The sequence below is a fragment of the Balaenoptera ricei genome, chromosome 21, assembly GCF_028023285.1.
Source record: "Balaenoptera ricei isolate mBalRic1 chromosome 21, mBalRic1.hap2, whole genome shotgun sequence".
NCBI lineage: Eukaryota > Metazoa > Chordata > Mammalia > Artiodactyla > Balaenopteridae > Balaenoptera > Balaenoptera ricei.
The window spans coordinates 31,885,802-31,904,053 of record NC_082659.1 but is presented as its reverse complement, the minus strand read 5'-3'; the positions used below and the strand labels follow the sequence as shown (position 1 = coordinate 31,904,053).

The window sequence follows — 18,252 nt, the reverse complement described above, 5'->3', positions numbered from 1 at the left end:
GGTACTATGTGGTCAATCACTATTTTTGCTGTACTTATGTAAATAACCAGGCCAAGTTTAATGAGACCAAACTTCCTTGCAAACAAATTAGTCTTACTTTATCTTTCACGGAAATGGGGGTGACTGTAGAGAGAATGTGCTTTTTTTTTTGTTTCAATGGAAAACTATAGTGAACTGTTGCTGCTTTCATCTTGAACATTTTGCCAGCTTTACCAAATCCTGAATTCTTCTAGTTTCCTCCAGTATCTGGCTACAACTCTCTAAGATAACATTTCCAATTTTTGTCCTTTCTGATTCGGAATCATTGACAACTAAAACTGCCCTTTTCCTGAAACTCTGTAACTCTGCAGCTGGAAGACTTGATAGAAACGTCAAAAAAAAATGATTACAATAGATCATGTATGGGCAAGCTTCATGCCTCCTGCTGTGTGGACCTCTCAGGAAATTCATCAGAATACCTGATGCTATCACCAGTGACATTCAAACTGCAAACTAGGAAAATGTGTCAGGTGGCCAGTGCCAACCTCAGTCTAACACCTGAAGATGCTCCAAGCTCAAGTCTAAAAAATCTTGATGGCTTCCTCCTGGACTCAGAAACTGGGTTTCTAACTAGTAATCTTTGTTTTTCTTTTATTTTTCATAGCAACACCCCTCATTAAATGCCTGACTGCTAGCACCACCCAGCAAATATCCTCTACTGTCAGGTTCCAATAGATGATTCAGCTGCTCTGTAATGAACAAAAGACAACTGAATGAGGAAATGGACTTGTATTATTCAGAGGAAAGAAGAATGTCTTTTCTTTCCTTGAACAAGAAGGGAGACTGACAAAGATTCTTTGCTTGACCAAACTTTAGTCAGGTTCCTGAACCTTCTCCTAGGTCCATCAGTGTAGTTTGTTGTAAAATCTAGTTTTAGCAAGAACTTCCCCCTCCCCACCATATCTGATCACTCTGGATGTCTGATCAGGTTCTTTATCTTCTACTCCCCTTCCCCGCCCAGTGATGTCTGATCACCCTGGCCTGTCCTCAGCAAGAATCTGTTAGGTTGGTTTAGTCAGAATGCCCCTCACCCCTGTTGTTTCCTCTTAGTAATTTTCCATCCACTGACCCTCACCATGCTCCTTGGTTTTAAATTCCCACTTCCCCATGCTGTATTTGGAGTTGAGTCTGGTCTTTCTCCCCACCGCCCTGTAAAATCCCTTTGCAGTGGTCCCTATACCTATGTCAATAATAAAGTCTGCCTTACCACCTTCAACAAGCATCATTGGATATATTTTCGTTGACAAAGCTAACCCTATTTTGCACGTGTGGTTTCCACTATCAGTCTACCTTAACATGGAAGGAAGCTTCAGGAATCAGCAATGATTGTTTCCTCCAACAGCTGACACAGATTTTGCCCCCATACTTAGGAGGTCAAGGAAAGGAGTGCTGCTTCTTTATATAGGACATTTAAAAGAGGGTAAAATCATTTATTTTCTTCTAGAAATATGATGTACTATATAACCTAATTTATACTTTTCCTATGAGATGTATCAGAAAACTTTAAGGATGTTACGTATTTTTTTATGCAACCAGCATTTTATGACCGTGAGAACAAGTGTGCAGCGTTACCATTCTTTCTGAGGGAGTAATGCGCATGATTTCAGATGCAAGTCCCTTCATGAGCTTTTAGTTTTACGGTAGCTCCTTCTTTGAATAACAATTTATCAGGTGAAAGTTTTTATTCCTGCTCATCTCTTCTGGAAATAATGCCTTATAAGTTGTGTCCTTAGTTGCAAATAGATAAAATAATTTTAAATGGTGTGTTTTATTCCTCTTGCAGGGACCTTTTACCCAAAGATTTTGTAGTTTATACCTACAACAAGGAAGGGGCTCTGATCTCTGACTACCCTGATATACAGGTAATATATTTTCCTCTTGACCCTATAGCAGAATTTAAAACAATTATAATTTTAAAGTGCGTTCTCTTCAGGTACTCAGGGCTGTTACCTTGTGCTTCCCCAAGGGCCTCTTTTGATATTATTATATATGGCATTGTCCTAGGGTGGGAGTGTGAGTACACTGACATAAATTAAACTGTATTACCTTACAGCTCTCCTGGTTCTCCATGGTCAAGTGATTTTTAAAAGACCAGGAAAATAATCTTCTATTTAATGATAATCCTTACTGATTATGAAGGGGAAAAGTTTGATTTATTTTTTTATTTTTTATTTTATTTATTTTGCTGAAAATTGATACCTCTTAAGGTACATCTTACTTGCTTATTAAACCATTTGACTTGCCATTAGTACTTAGTAAAGAACAAACACTTGTTTCCTATTATATGTTCTGATTTTTTGCTGAAAACAATTCTTTTCTTAAGAAGTGTGGTCCTTTTTGCATCAGAGAACAGAGTTTTCCTGAGGACAGAACTGGCCAGGAATACTTGAAATAATTGGCAGATGTCAACTTAGCTTTATGTGTTATTTAATTAGAGCATAAACATTTCTAATTTTAGTTGGGAAGAGTGTCTTAAAGTCTCTTTTGGCAGTTAGGTATTATATATTATTATTTTTTGCTATAGTTTTCATGAGAAATCTTTGTTACCATTAAACATGTATTATTTTTCCCCTGAGCTTTGTTATGTTTTGCTAGGTGGAATTGTTTATGTTAGTTTTGCACTTTTGCAGCTCTCTTCAAATAAATAGAAGGCAAAACCTTTATTTTATTTATTTTTAACATCTTTATTGGAATATAATTGCTTTACCATGTTGTGTTAGTTTCTGCTGTATAACAAAGTGAATCAGCTATATGTATACTTATATCCCCATATCCCCTCCCTCTTGCGTCTCCCTCCCACCCTCTCTATCCCACCCCTCTAGGTGGACAAACCACCGAGCTGATCTCCCTGTGCTATGCGGCTGCTTCCCACTAGCTATCTATTTCACATTTGGTAGTGTATATATGTCAATGCTTCTCTCTCACTTCGTCCCAGCTTACCTTTCCCCCTCCCCGTGTCCTCAAGTCCATTCTCTACGTCTGCGCCTTTATTCCTGTCCTGCCCCTAGGTTCATCAGAACCATTTTTTTTTTTTTAGACTCCATATATATGTGTTAGCATACAGTATTTGTTTTTCTCTTTCTGACTTACTTCACTCTGTATGACAGACTCTAGGTCCATCCACCTCACTACAAATAACTCAATTTTGTTTCTTTTTATGGCTGAGTAATATTCCACTGTATATATGTGCCACATCTTCTTTATCCATTCATCTGTCGATGGACACTTAGGTTGCTTCCATGTCCTGGCTATTGTAAATAGAGCTGCAATGAACATTGTGGTACATGACTCTTTTTGAATTATGAAAACCTTTATTTTAGATTAATTATTAGTACTTAAAAAAAAAAGGCAACGCTGACTTAGATCCATCCTTTGCTGGCCCGTTTTCTGATTCCTTTATCTTAGTGTTCTGTTTGTCCACTGTTTTACTTTATTTGTTTCATTTTGTTTTATTGTTTGTCCATTGTTTAATAGCAAAATAGTAGAGGGGTTTAAATGTGTGTAATAGCATAAACCAGAACACAGATAATCCGTTCAGCCGTTCATCCATACATCCAATCATCCATCCAAAGATTGCTATAGCATGAGACCAAAGACCACATAATTTATGCCACTCAACAAAAGCAGTGATTTTAAAAAGGCATTTTTTCTCTTGGAGCGGTTTCTTGGCCTGGATTTTGGTAACACACATTGCTTGGACTTGATTCCTGGCTCTATTATTTATTTGCTGGTCAAGTTTCTTTAACCTGTTTGTGCCTTAGAATCCTCACCTTAAAATGGGAATAATAATTATAACTTCATGGAGTTATTGGAAAGCTTAAATGAGTTAATACTTGTAAGATACTACTTAGAACAGTCAGTCCGACAACTGTGAACTCAATAAATATTATTTTTTACTATTATTGAAAGTTTATATGCTTAAAACTGCTAAAAATAGATTTCAGTTTTATAGAAATTTATGCAACTGTTATCGTAAAGTATTACATTTTAATTATGTTTTCCTGGGTGTTTGAAAAATATAAACTAAGACAGATGGAGCCTTTCACTTATTGGTTATTGAATATTGTTCAAATAGATAAAAGTGTGACTATAGATTGGAGATAGTAATTAAAACTTTGGTACTGGGATTTTTTTGTGTGTGGCAACATTGTCAGATATCATCATGGAATATACTTCTGTTCATAAAATGCAGTTAAGTTACACTGAGAAAATGTAAATGCTTTCCCCTGTGATTCTGTTATTTAAATTAATTTGTAAAGCTCTATGTGGCTTTCATCATCAGCATCTTTCACAAGGCCATTTTTCACAAAGAAACACAGTTTTAATAACCACTTGATATGAGTTGCTGTGTGAAATAAAACTCCAAATTAGTATTAGTCTTTGAACTTTGGGGTACCTTGCAAATGCATTAGAAAGTCTCTCAACTAACTCCCTCAGTTAATTAATGCTCCTTCTTTCCTCTGAAAAATTTGTTGACTGCCCCAAGCTCGCTGGCTCTTGTGGCTGGTTGGCTCTTCTCAGATACTTCTGAGTACTTCTGCTCCCTGTAGTTGAGATTTTTGCTTACAGTTTTTGTGTTTCCAAAACTGTTTATGCCACTTATACCTTTAATCATGCGATTCAATTGGATGTTTTGTAAACTTGCAAAGTAGGATTTGTTGTTTTTTTAAAAAACTAAATTGAAGGCTTTGGAAAGATTTAATAAAACCAAGTTATTAAAGAAATACCATCAAGTTGGTAGACTGAGTGATCAAGTGCTGGATTTCAGTCATGTCAAATGAGAGCTTCTATTATAGTGGAAGTGAGAAGCATTTAATTTTTGAGCGCTGTGAGTTACTGTATTACTGTCTCATAAGTGCTACCTCATCTGTAATAGAAGAGGTGTTTCTTTTCCTCCAGTGAGAAGAAGACAATATCAAAGCTAGACTTTAACTACAAAGCACTAGAAAGAAAACAGTGGTTGTAAATAGCCTCACACTGGAAAAAGTTGTAAAATGTTGAAATTTCACCTGTGTTGTTTGGTGCATAATTGTTTAATTTTTTAAAAAATGTTCACAGTTTTAGACTTATAGGAAAAGTTGCAGGAATAGTAGAAAACATTTGTGCATACCCTTCACCTAGATTCTCCAAATGTTAGCATTTATCACGTGTACTTTATCCCTTCTTCTCTCTCTCTTTTTTTTTTTCCTGAAGAGTATATTGTACACCTGGTGTCCCTTTACCCTTAAATACGTCAGTGTAAATTTACTAAAAACAAGAATTTCTTTTATGTCACCATAGTATAATTCTCAAAATTAGGAAGTTAACATTGAAGCAATACTGTTACTCAGTTACATACCTTATTGGTATTTGTTTTGGTCCATTATCCTAATAATGTACTTTATAGTGAAAGGAAATCCAAGTTCACGTGTTGTGCTCAGCGGTCTCCCGTTTCCTATAATCCGGAAGTCCATAGTCTTCCCTTGTATTTCACAACATTGGCATTTTTGAGAAGTACAGGCCGACTTTTTGTAGAACGTCCTGCAATTTGGGTTTGTGTGGTGTTTACTCATGATTGGATTCAGGTTATGCACTTTTGGCAGGAATCCACCCTGAAGGGACATTGAGCCGTTCTCTGTATCATATCATGAGCATGTGCTGCAATTAGTTTATCACTGACAGTGTTAACATTGATGATTAAGGAGTTGTCTGCTAGGTTTCTTCTCTGTAAAGTTACTGTGTTTTGCCTTTTTTGATTAGATACTTTGAAGCTTAGTAACTATCCCAATGCTTCTCAAATTTTTACCCACTAGTTTTGGCTGTGCTGGGTCTTAGTTGCGGCACACGGGATCTAGTTCCCTGAGCAGGGATTGAACCCAGGGCCCCTGCATTAGGAGTGCAGAGTCTTAACCACTGGACCACCAGGGAAGTCCCGCCCACTAGTTTTAGTATTTAGTATTTGCCTGAATCAGTTGTTATGATGGTTGTCAAAATGGCGATTTCCTAATTTCATCAGTGCTTCTGTATTCACTGGTGGTTTCTACTGTAAGGAAGAGTTTTTCCTTCTTATTTGTTTATATCAGCATAGACTCATGGGTTCTTACTGTATCATTAGTGAAATTGAAAGTCTTTTCATTTATATAAGGGCATTTTTATATCTTCTTTTGTGAATTGTCTGTTCAACTCTTTTGCTCCATCTTCTCTTGGGTTTAATCTTTCCCCGTTAATGTTTCAGAGTTCTTTGTATTATATATAATATAGTATAGTTTTATCTATGATAAAAGTTACAGATACTTCTCATCAGTCTCTGAGTTGTCTTTTGACTTTGTTTTTTTTGTGTTTCTTTTAATGTAGAAGTTAAAAAAAATTTTTTTAATACAGTGAAAATTATCAGTCTTTTCTTCTGTTGACTCTAGATTTTGAGTGATAGAAAGTCTTTCTCTATGCCAGGTTAAAGAGGAATTCACCCATGTTTTCTTTTAGTTCTTTCATGGGTTCATTTTTTAAAATGTTTGGATTCTTGATCCATTTGGAGCTTATTCTTATGTATGGTGTGAGGTATGGATCTACTTTTATCCTTTTTTGAATGTCTAACCAGTTGGCTGAGCTCCACTTGTTAAAAAGTGCATCTTTGCCTCAGTGATTTGAGATGCCACTTTTATCATATAAGGTTCCACATGTATTTCAGTCTATTTTGAGACTTTGTATTCTGCTCCACTAGTTGGTCTCTCAGTTAACGCACCACCAGGACCCTACTGTTTTAATTATTAAGGCCCGATGATATGTCATAAGATCTGGCAGGGCTGGTCCTCCTCCTCCTCCTCCCACTCCCCTTGGCTTTTTTTTTAGTGCTTTACAATTGTTTTAAAGATGAAAAAACCTCATTGTGTACTAAAAAAATCTGATATTAGTAAGTGATATGCTTGCATTTCCACTGGTCAATTTCTTGCTCAACATTAAGGATAAAGTCACTTTAATTTTTAAAGATGGTTAAATGTACAACATAATAATAATAATAATAATAGTATAATCAGTATGCTTACATGAAGAAAAGAAAATCATCGGATCAAAGTCACTGTTTTTGCCGTGTACTGAATTTTTTCCCCCTTGGTGTCATTAGCCTGTCACAAGGTCCTCTTCTGTATTGGATTTCAGTTGGCTGCTGTGGCATCTTCTTGCCTGTGATTAAAAATGTTAAACATGACGTTATGCTTCCTTGTTCTGCTTCTAGTTATAGGAGTAGAGTTGTTTGTACTTAGTGTCCTCTGGAATTTTGCCTAAACATTTGTGTAGCTGTAGGGTGATAGTAGACAGTCTGAAGATAGTACAAAGAATGCCATGTGATAATTATGGGATGCCAATAATAAAAATTTTTAGTTTATGGACCTTAAATAATTTTGTTAGTTCTGCAGTTTCTATGATGATTTTCAGCAATGTAACAGTATTTGAAGATAATACAGTTTTTATCATTTAGAATCATTGTCATTATCGGGGATACGTGGAGGGCGTTTATAATTCATCCATTGCTCTTAGCAACTGTTTTGGACTCAGGTAAGGAATTTTCTTTATCAATTTTTTGTTTTTTTTTTCATTCCCTTATTTCTTTCCCCTTACCTATCTCTGTCTCCAGATCAAGTCATTTTAGGGGACTTAAATTTAGATTTTACTTTGATGTTGCTGAAGGTCTTTATAGCTGTGTTTCAGATGTCATTTTCAGCATGTTTATTTAGGACAATCTTGCAGTTGATGAATTTTAATAACTAAAGAAAAAATTTCATTTTTTTGAGTCCACTAAATAAACTTTATTTATTTAAAATATTTAAAGTAAAGCATACTTTAAATTTCTGTCACCCTTTAGGTTTATAAAATTTTCACCTATATTCTTTCATCTAAGGTGCATAATGACTGTGAAAAGGGGCTGATTATTTCCATATTTAGGTGAGCAATTTGAAGTTCAGAGAAATCATACCATGTATCAAGTGAAGTGATAATAATATTAAAATTAAATTTATTAAGGGCCAGGCAGTATGACACTGGGCTGGTTGATTGTTTGCATGATTGATTGAACTAAGAAATATTACTTTAAATTCTCAAACCAGCTATATAAGATGGCTATGACTACTATCTCCATTTAAGTAATGATACTTGTAGAACAGTTACTGTGTGCCAGGCAACGTTCTAAGTATTTTGTGTATATTAAGTAATTTAGTTTTCAGAACAACTCTATGGAGAATGTAAACTAAGGCTAGTAGGAAACATTTGGGATTCAAACTCTGGTCCTCTGGCTCCAGACTTCACACTTTTAGCCACTGTTCTGAATTGCCTTTCCTTATACAGCAAATCCTCAGAGAGGTTAGGTAACTTTCAGGCAGTCATGCTAGTGAGTAGTCATCTTGTGCTTTAAGTTTAGGTCTGCCTGCCTCTAAAGCCTCTCTGTTTTTCTCTATACCATTCTACCCCTTCTTACATATGTTAAGAAGTAGGACTTTTATTCAGGTTTCTTAATTCCTTTTCCTGTGTATTTTTTTTTTTCATTCTAAAAAACTGTGTATGTGTAATACAACACTTAGAGGCTTGCTGCATATAGAGAATGTGAGTTATGGGATTGAACCCCTGCAAAACAGCTCTCATTTTGAGCACATCTTTTATCGAATGGATGATGTCCACAAAGAGCCTGTGAAATGTGGGGTTTCCAACAAGGATATAGAGGAAGAAACCACAAAGGATGAAGAGGAAGAGCCTCCTAGCGTCACTCAGCTGCTTCGAGTAAGGACATAATGTATTTCTTCATGGCTAAGACTCAAGTTTAAAAAAAATGATGTGTTTGTGCCTTAAACCAATACCTGTTATTACTGTGTTTTTGCCAACTGTGTGCTAGACATTGTGATGGGTACTAAGGGGATAAAAAGACGAGCAATACGCAGTTCCCGCCAGCAAGATGAGTACAATCAGGCTTCTGTGTTTTGGAAACTAGGGCTTAAGTCTTAAACAGTAACTGTATTTCTTTTTGTCATTGCTACTTTGAGAAAGCAGTGGGCTTTTAAAAAAATATTTATTTATTTATTTACTTTTGGCTGCATTGGGTCTTCATTGCTGCGCGTGGGCTTTCTCTAGTTGCGGCGAGCGGGGGCTACTCTTCGTTGCGGTGCGCGGGCTGCTCATTGCGGCGGCTTCTCTTGTTGCGGAGCATGGGCTCTAGGTGCGTGGGCTTCAGTAGTTGTGGCTCACGGGCTCTAGAGCACAGGCTCAGTAGTTGTGGCGCACGGGCTTAGTTGCTCTGTGGCATGTGGGATCTTCCCGGACCAGGGCTTGAACCCGTGTCTCCTGAATTGGCAGGCAGATTCTTAACCACTGCGCCACCAGGGAAGTCCAGCCGTGAGCTTTTTGATGTGGATATGCTTTACACAGACTGGAGTGGTAATTCTGGAGCTCTAAAGTGAGAAAGAGAGAGAGAGGGAAAGAGAGAGATTGAGTTTTAGGACTTTAATGATCTCAGATTTTTTCCAGGGACACTCGTGGTATCCCTGGTTTGAGACTTCTTTAGGATTCCTTGGCTTACTCTTGACAGGAGTCTCTTAACCTGAACTGTTTCTAGGACCAGAGGAACCTCAGTTGCAGAGAAGGCGGCTTTCTACATAATGAGATGATGTCGCTGTGTTAGAAGAGGCTTGTGCCTCTTCTTCTGGTGTATTTTAATTAACTCATACTAGTTTATGGCATTATTTTCATTGCCTCTCGTGCCATTCATTCTTTTGACTTTTGTACTGTTCTTTTTAATCATTGGAAAACATTAAATTTTAGCTCATTCTATACTTTATCTAAATTTCTGTAAAATCACAAAACTAATTTTTTTTTAAAGTGGCAACCTTGTATGTCAGTGTCAATTGTATCTCAATGAAACTGGAAGGAAAAAAAATAAAGGACAACAACAACAAGAGAAAATGACAACCTTGTCCTTCCTTCTGCTCTGGGTTATTGGCAGATATTCTGTCTTCTACTCCCAACAAAGTGATGGAGTTTCCTATTAAAATGTGTGTGTGTGTGTGTGTGTGTGTGTGTGTGTAGTTTAGATATTAGAAGATTAGTTATTCTGCTTTGGAAACTTGAATAACTCATATTATCTTTAACTGGATAGAATTTTTCTCAGATCAGTACAGATGGCAGATATCACTTTTTTAAAAAAATCGTGTTTTTTTGGCTTTATTGATCTAGGATGTGTTAAAATCATTTTATGAAGTTCTTAACAGACATGAAATAAGTGACTAGAGGTTAGGGTAAGATCATTATGTATGAAAAACGTGTAGTCTTATACCTTTTTTTTTTTTCTTTTGTCTTTATAATGTTTGTGTGTTTGACAGAGAAGAAGAGCTCTCCTGCCACAGACCCGCTATGTGGAGCTGTTCATTGTCGTAGACAAGGAAAGGGTAGGATTGGTGACAGTTTTTCTTCTTTTTCATGAAAAGCAGATGAGAAGTGAGCATCCCATGAAGGAAATATTAAATATAACGTATTTGTATTGATTTTTGTTAAATGTAATTTTAAAACTAAAATGACTTTTTTTCTTGATATTCATACATGATATTCCTAATACCTCCAGAACTGAATGTAGCAAATGAGATTACCTCTACCTTTATTTTTTACTGGTGATTTTCTTCCCCCTGTTCTTTTGGGTGGTTTGCATATGCTACATTTCCTAAGTGAAACTGTTCTGCCTCTCAGTTAAGCTCTTCAGACTTTTTCAGAGACATTTAAAGGACTGTGGTGATAAACCCAGTTAATCAGGTATTGCTTTGTTGCCTAATAAAATTGCTTTTCTTTCTAGAATTTCAGCTAACCTATTTAAGAGATAGAAAACTATCTATCTAAGAGAAAGATATCTCTAAGAGATATCTATCTATCTGTCTATTGTATTTAAGAGTTAGGAAACTTCCAGGTTCTGGCATGCTTTAGAAGGGAGCAGAGAATGGGTCACCTTAGCATTTACTATTTATTCTATTGTACAGGATAACACCAGGGCATTTTCCTTATTCATACTTAAGAATTGTGCTTTACTCAACTAAAAAAAAGTTATGTATCTATTTCAGCATTTACAGCATTATCAAGTTTAGATACAGCTGCTATATAATTTAACCTATAGATTATTTGAAATGTTTTGTCTGACTTGTACTGCCAACTTTGTTGTTTGTGCGAATAAGCTGTTTGCAGAAACTTAACACGATTGACAAGTCCTTTCTTGTAACCTGCAGAGACAGTTTTGAGGATTTTTATGGTGTTTTAAAAAAAAATCCCTTATTGTATGTAGACTGGAAAAAAAACAAGCCATATTTTTAAGAGATAGAAATATATTCAGATTTGTTCATTATAGGTTCATTATCCTCAAGTGTAGAAGGAAGAAGCATAAAGGAATATGAACAAGCATGAACTTTGTCCCAGATAATGTGTAAAATGTTCCTGTAGAATGTTGTGGACAAGTGACAAAAATAGAGATTTGAAAAGTTTTTCTTTATTACTCTCTCCACATAGGTAGAAGATGGTTCAAAATAAAAATGGTTCCATTTTAATGAAACCTTATCAAATGTATTAAAAAATTTTTTTTTCTTGTTTAGGAGAATCATGATAAAATGTCTAATTAATAAAATCTGATATATTCTGGTATTAATGCCCTTATCATAGAGCAAAACCACATATTCTTTTAAAAATGTTCTTTTAATTAGTTATTAAATTGGTTATATTAAAATAATATTAAAATAGACATTTGGATTTAGCTAGATCTCAAAGAAGCGAATCAGTCATAATCAACTGTTTGGCTTAATATGGTTAAACTTTTATATAACTCTATATTTCTATCTACATATAATGTTTTCACTAGTGAACGTTGGTTAATCTCTGATAATTAATTTAGCCCAGAGTTTAGAAATTGATTATTGGTAATGTCGTTAGCCTAAGAGGTGAAAGGATCAGGAAGTCTTTCAGATTGTCTTTCGTTCCTTTATCTATGCATTTTGATTGTTTTTAACTCTACCTTTGTGAAATGCTTGAAAATATTTTTGCATTAAAATGAATTAAAGACTGTTAAGTACAAAACTCATTTTAAAGTTGTACTGCTTTGGAGAAAATTAAGATTTCAGTGCTTTTTCATTATTATTCATTTCACCCACGTACCTGCTTTGCTTTTATTCCTATTTATCACTAAAATGTATCCTTTAGACTTATTAGTTTGAAATGCAGGAGAATGTCTAAGTGCCTCAGTTTTTGGTTCAGAGGAAATATTTGGATTCTTATCTTCATTGTAAGAGATTATAGAAATTTTATTCTTAAATTGCTTTGGTGATAATGATTTCCCTTCTTTGCTTTTCAGTATGACATGATGGGAAGAAACCAGACTGCGGTGCGAGAAGAGATGATTCTTTTAGCAAACTACTTGGATAGCGTGAGTTGTATTTTCTATCAACTGGGATTATTCTGTCCTCTCCTCTCAAGTCTCTGAATAGAATTTTAAAATTGTCTCATTTTGAACTCTGATTATTCTAGAGCCTAAGTAAGTAACTCAGTCTTTCAGGGGTCTGCTCTCTAATTTGTTTTGTAACTTTTTTATGTTTAAAAGTAAAGTATAATTGTAGAGAGAGAGACTCTGAGACAAGCAAGAGATTTTGAATTAGCATCTACTTTATCTTTAGAGTAGTGTCAACGAAAAATTCATCAGCTGATCTAAGAAAGAAATGGAAAATTTTATTGAGCCAAATTTGAGGATTAAAACCCAGGAAGAGCATCTCAGAAAGCTCTGAGAACTGTTCCCCTCGTTAGAAGTCAAGGTACAGTTATGTAAGTTTTTTGAGACAGAGAGCTGTACATTCAATGAGGTATTATTGACAGTTTACACAATCCAGACTTAATTATCATCGTGGCCCCTAACAGGTCAAGAAGGAATGTTATCTTTTTTTTTTTTAATTAATCAATTTATTTATTTATAGCTGCGTTGGGTCTTTGTTGCTGTGCACGGGATTTCTCTAGTTGCGGCGAGTAGGGGCTACTCTTTGATGCGGTGCTCAGGCTTCTTATTGTGGTGGCTTCTCGGCACGGAGCACGGGCTCTAGGCACGCGGGCCCCAGTAGTTGTGGCTCGCGGGCTCCAGAGTGCAGGCTCAGTAGTTGTGGTGCACGGGCTCAGTTGCTCCGCGGCATGTGGGAGCCTCCCGGACCAGGGCTCAAACCCGTGTCTCCTGCATTGGCAGGCAGATTCTTAACCACTGCGCCACCAGGGAAGCCCAGGAATGTTATCTTTTAAGGAGTTGTCTTATTGATGCTAGGAGCATGCTGCTCTTTATGGTTGAGCAGGTATTTCTGCCAATGGGGGAGGTTTGGTCGATGCCTAATGCAGATACACAATGCATAGTGCGGGGAGAGAGGAGGCCAAAGGGCAGAGAAAAATGTATTTGTTTAAATTTTTCTCATCTTGCCATAAAATACGACTTTTATTTCATAGCAGATAGGCTAAGGTACTTTGGTATTTATAAAAAGATCTTTGAATTTTTACTGAGAGAATCTTATTTTAAATAAGGCTGCCTCCTCTGAAACTATAATATGACACTGTGTGTGTGTGTGTGTGTGTGTGTGTGTGTGTCTATGTGTGTGTGGGGGGGGAAGGAGGGATTTGAGATTTTAGAGTTTATTCATCCAGTGGGAGATATTGGAGAATTAGCTACATGTCCTTATAAGATAATTTCATCTCTAAGTTGTTCCCCTAATACGAATACCAAGCATAATAATGATGATGATGATAATGATAGCATTCTATTGGATATTTATAACATTCTAGAAACTGAGTCAATTGCCTTATATTTATTAACTCATTTATTCCTCACAGTATCTCTGTGAAATAGATATGAGTTCCATAATCCTTTATCTGAAACCTTTGGGGTGCATGTCATTAGAATTTTAGATAAGAGTTTAGATAGGTAATATAGTTCACTTCGCATACATTTATAACATATAGTTCACTATGTATTACATTACACCTCCAACAGGGTCCTGGGGTAGCACCTTGTAATCAACCTCATTGATATTTCTGTAGTGAAATATATGAATATTTACCTTAAGTGAGCTAAATATGGACTATAAATAGGCTTGCATTAGTTTAGGGGAAGTTTTGGAATCAAAATACCCAAAACTTTAAATATCCAGACTTTGTCAGATTTTGGAATGGAAGATAAAAAGGATTTTGAATCTTTACTTTTGTTTTATGGATGAGGAAACTGAGACCCTTGAGAAGTTAGTCTCATTACATTGAAGGGAATTTTTTTTGGAGGGGAGGAGTCCTGTTTTTAATTTAAGCAGTTGTGTTACTTAAAAGATATTCTCAAATTCTTTATTTTATTGTATTATTTTTTATTGAAGCATAGTTGATGTACAATATTATATACGTTACAGGTGTACGGTATGCTGATTCACAATTTTTAAAGGTTATACTCCATTTATAGTTATTATAAAATATTGGCTACTATTCCTTGTGTTGTACAATATATCCTTGTAACTTATTTTATATATAATAGTTTCTACCTCTTAATCCCCTATCCCTGTATTGCCCCCTCCCTTCCTTCTCCCCACTGGTAACCACTAGTTTGTTCTCTATATCTGTGAGTCTGTTTCTTTTTTGTTATATTCACTAGTTTGTTGTATGTTTTTAGATTCCACATATAAGTGATACCGTACTGTATTTGTCTTTCTCTTTCTGACTTATTTCACTTAGCATAATACTGTCCAAGTCCATGCATGCTGCTGCAAATGGCAAAAATTTCATTCTTTTTTATGGTTGAATAATATTCCATTGTATGTATGTGTATATATATACCTCACCTTCTTTACCCATTCATCTGTTGATGGACACTTAGATTGCTTCCATATCCTGGCTATTGTAAATAATGCTGCTGTGAACATTGGGGTTAACATATCTTTTCAAATTAGTGTTTTTGTTTTTTTCGGATATATAACCAGGAATTATTCTCATATTCTTTAATGAATTTTATATATTTTTATTTGTTTTCTTTCCAGATGTACATCATGTTAAATATTCGAATTGTGCTAGTTGGGCTGGAGATTTGGACAAATGGAAATCTGATCAACATAATTGGAGGTGCAGGTGATGTGTTGGGGAACTTTGTACAGTGGCGGGAAAAGTTTCTTATAACACGTCGGAGACATGACAGTGCACAGCTAGTTCTGTAAGTGATTTTTTTTTAAAGATACTATTAATGGCATGGTCAGAATAATAATTTTTGCTTTTTTGCTTTTATTAGAATCATATTCTCTTAAGGTTTTTGAGCATTCATTTAAATGAGGGAAATTTTTGCTACTATAGGACAAGTGACAGTATGATAATAAGACCTCTCTTTTGTGTTGGAGCCTCTGTAAACTTTCTCCCATGTCCTTCTTCCTCTTTCTTGGGTTACTTCCTCATTTCGGTATGGCATGTTTTCTAGTTTCTTCTTGTGTAAGGATATATTGAAAGAAAAAATTTTGACCTCTTGCATGTTGGAAAATGTGTTTCACGGTCTCGAAACAGAACTTAAAAATTATCTCCTGTACACCAGAAAGTAACAAAACATTGTAAATCAACTGTACTTCAATTAATAAAAAATTAATCTCAATTTGAACTCTGATTATCCTAGGGCTTAAGTAACTCAGTTTTTCAGAGGTGTGCTTTCTAGTTTGTTTTGTAAATTTCAGGTTATTTTGCCGAGTATAAAATTCTAGGCATGAAATTTTTTCCTTCAGAATTTTGAAGGCATGGCCATTGTCTTTTGACTTCCAGAATTACTATTGAGAAGCTTTAATTCATTCTGATTCCTGATCTTTTGTATGAGGCCTTTTTTTTTTTTTTTTCTTTCTTCTTTCGAAACTTGTAGGATCTTCTCTTGGTTCCCAGGCTTCTAAATTTTCCTAATGCTATGCTTTGGTGTAGGTCTTTTATCACTCATCGTGTTGTGTTCTTAGTGGGTAACTTCAATCTTGAAACTGCAGTTCTAGGAATTTTTCTCAAATTATTTTGTAGATGATTTCATCCTCTTTATTTTTATTCTTCATTCCTTCTGGGATTCCTTTTACTCAGCTATTGAGTTTCTTGTGCTTGTCCTCTAATTTTATTATCTTTTGTCTCCTTCTCTTTGTCTTTTTGTTCTGCTTTCTGGATATTTCTTTAAATTTACCTTCTAAGGTATTTATTGAGTTTTCATTTCAGCTATCTTATTTTTAATGTTTAATATTTAGCTCTTTTTTGTCCCCCTTAAAATTTTTATATGGTCAAATTCTTTTTTTTTTTTTTCTCAACAAAAGGTTCCACATATTTACTACTGAGCCAAAGCATTAGTGCAGAAACACTGACACAAAGAGAAAAATCACTTTCCTAATAAAACCCATCCAGCTGTTTGGGTAGTAGTGATGTTCTCAGAGTGATATGGTAAGATGCAAGTGTCCCTGACCCAGCAAAAATGTGTGCCACCTCATATGCGAGGCTCCTTACAGACCTAGCTTGGTTCTTCTCCAGTGTCTTCTCTTGGAGTTGTACCTGATTTTATTACCAGTTTTCATTTGAATCCACTGGGGAATGGAACGATTCCCTGCTTTTGTTTCTTGGCCAGGAATCACTTGATCCTGAAAGTCTTGTGAGAAAACATGGCGAGGAGCAAATTTAACCGTACATAGGGTGGCGGAGAAGAGAAGAGAAGAGAGCTGGTCAAATTCTTATTTCATGGATATAATAATTTTTTTAAACTCTCTTTGAGATATTTCTGATATATTTTTAAAAATTTTCTTCTTTCTACATAGTATTTTCATGGAACCATAATAAAACTTAAGCTTATGTAATCACTTAATACAAATATATTCCAAAAGTTAATACAAAACCCTCACTTAAAAATACTAAAAAAATTCTTTCTTCTTAAAAATCTTCTGGTTGGTGGGCTGACATTTTGCCAAAAAATGTTTCATGTAATAATTTTTGCCTCCCTTGATGTTGATGGTACCTAAAACTCAAAAGTTTTTCTGAGGAGAAATTTCCCTTGATTTTATTTATTTATTTACTTATTTATTTAGTCATACCAGTTAATTTAAAGCAAGGCACTGAGAATGCCTAAATGGATTTTTATGGCCCCATAACCATATAAGCTTGATCCTGACATTTTTATTAATTTTTAGTAAAATTGCACCTGGGAGTGTCCTCATACCCTGGCGGTGAGCACGCCTTCTCGTTCACAAAAGGGACAGGCACCAGGCACACTCCCTGTGCTTTGCCCACCCACACCTGCCAAGCTGTCTCCTCTGTTTGTTCTCCATCTGCCATGTTAGAGGCATTTCCCAGATGTCTGATAATCCCTGGTTGTTTGTGGTTAGGAATGGGGTACTAAAATGCCTTTTGGAAGCATTGAGGACATAAGTGGGGCTTAGGGACTGTGGGGTTCACTACAGGGTGATCTGGCTAAAAATGTTTTCTTGGCAATCCCCTTACGTCAGTATCTCTAGGCGTCTTGTCCTGGCTGTTCAGATGCCCGAGAGAAGGGTTTATTCATTCATTTAAAAGATATTTATTAGATGTATTCCTAGGCTCTGGGGTATAGCAGTGAACAAAACAGACAAAAATTCTTGCTCTCATGGAGTTCATATTGTGGTGGAGGAGATTTATCTCATAAGTGAGGTAAATAAGTGTATATAATATGCTAAATAATGATAAGTAGTAAGGAGGAAAAATAAAGCAGGGAGGGTAGAGATAGAAGTATTGGGGGGAGTGAGGCTGAAATTTTAGGTAACTTGGCGAGGGAAGGCCTCAATGAGAAGATGACCTTTGTGTAAAGACCTGAAGCAGGTGAGGGAGTGAGTTAGGGCTGTATATTGGGGAGGAGAGTTCCAGGCAGAGGGACCAGGTCCTTAGACACAGGTGTGTCCACGACGATTGAGCAGACACACGGAGACCATCGTGACTCTTCTGTTCCCTGTGCTCCCTGCCTGCAGCCTCCTGTGTGAATATGTCATTTTGTTACCTGATCTCAATAGAGTTTTTGAATAAATAAATATACTGCATTTTAGGAAGGTTTTTCATCTAGAAGGTACAAAACAACTTGGTTTGATATCAAAAATGTATCTTCATTTGTCTGAAAAATGAATTTGTAATATTAATCTCCACTCTGATAATAAAAAAGAGATGTCTTTAATTGAATTGTCATTTTTAAAATGTTATTTACCTTTG

General features: G+C 35.7%; 1 protein-coding gene and 1 non-coding gene across 2 annotated transcripts in view; one reads left to right on the top strand and one right to left on the bottom strand.

Annotated features, from left to right (window-relative positions):
• Positions 1-18,252, top strand: part of ADAM9 (ADAM metallopeptidase domain 9) — a 102,483-nt gene that overhangs the window by 26,400 nt on the left and 57,831 nt on the right. The window contains exons 4-9 of the mRNA XM_059909413.1: positions 1,823-1,901; positions 7,493-7,569; positions 8,589-8,784; positions 10,377-10,442; positions 12,377-12,448; positions 15,066-15,235. Of these exons, the coding sequence (XP_059765396.1) occupies positions 1,823-1,901; positions 7,493-7,569; positions 8,589-8,784; positions 10,377-10,442; positions 12,377-12,448; positions 15,066-15,235 (660 nt within the window). The remainder of the gene's footprint in view (positions 1-1,822; positions 1,902-7,492; positions 7,570-8,588; positions 8,785-10,376; positions 10,443-12,376; positions 12,449-15,065; positions 15,236-18,252) is intronic.
• On the bottom strand, positions 5,874-5,946 carry TRNAR-CCU (transfer RNA arginine (anticodon CCU)). The gene has a single exon. It is a non-coding gene; the product is annotated as a tRNA-Arg (tRNA).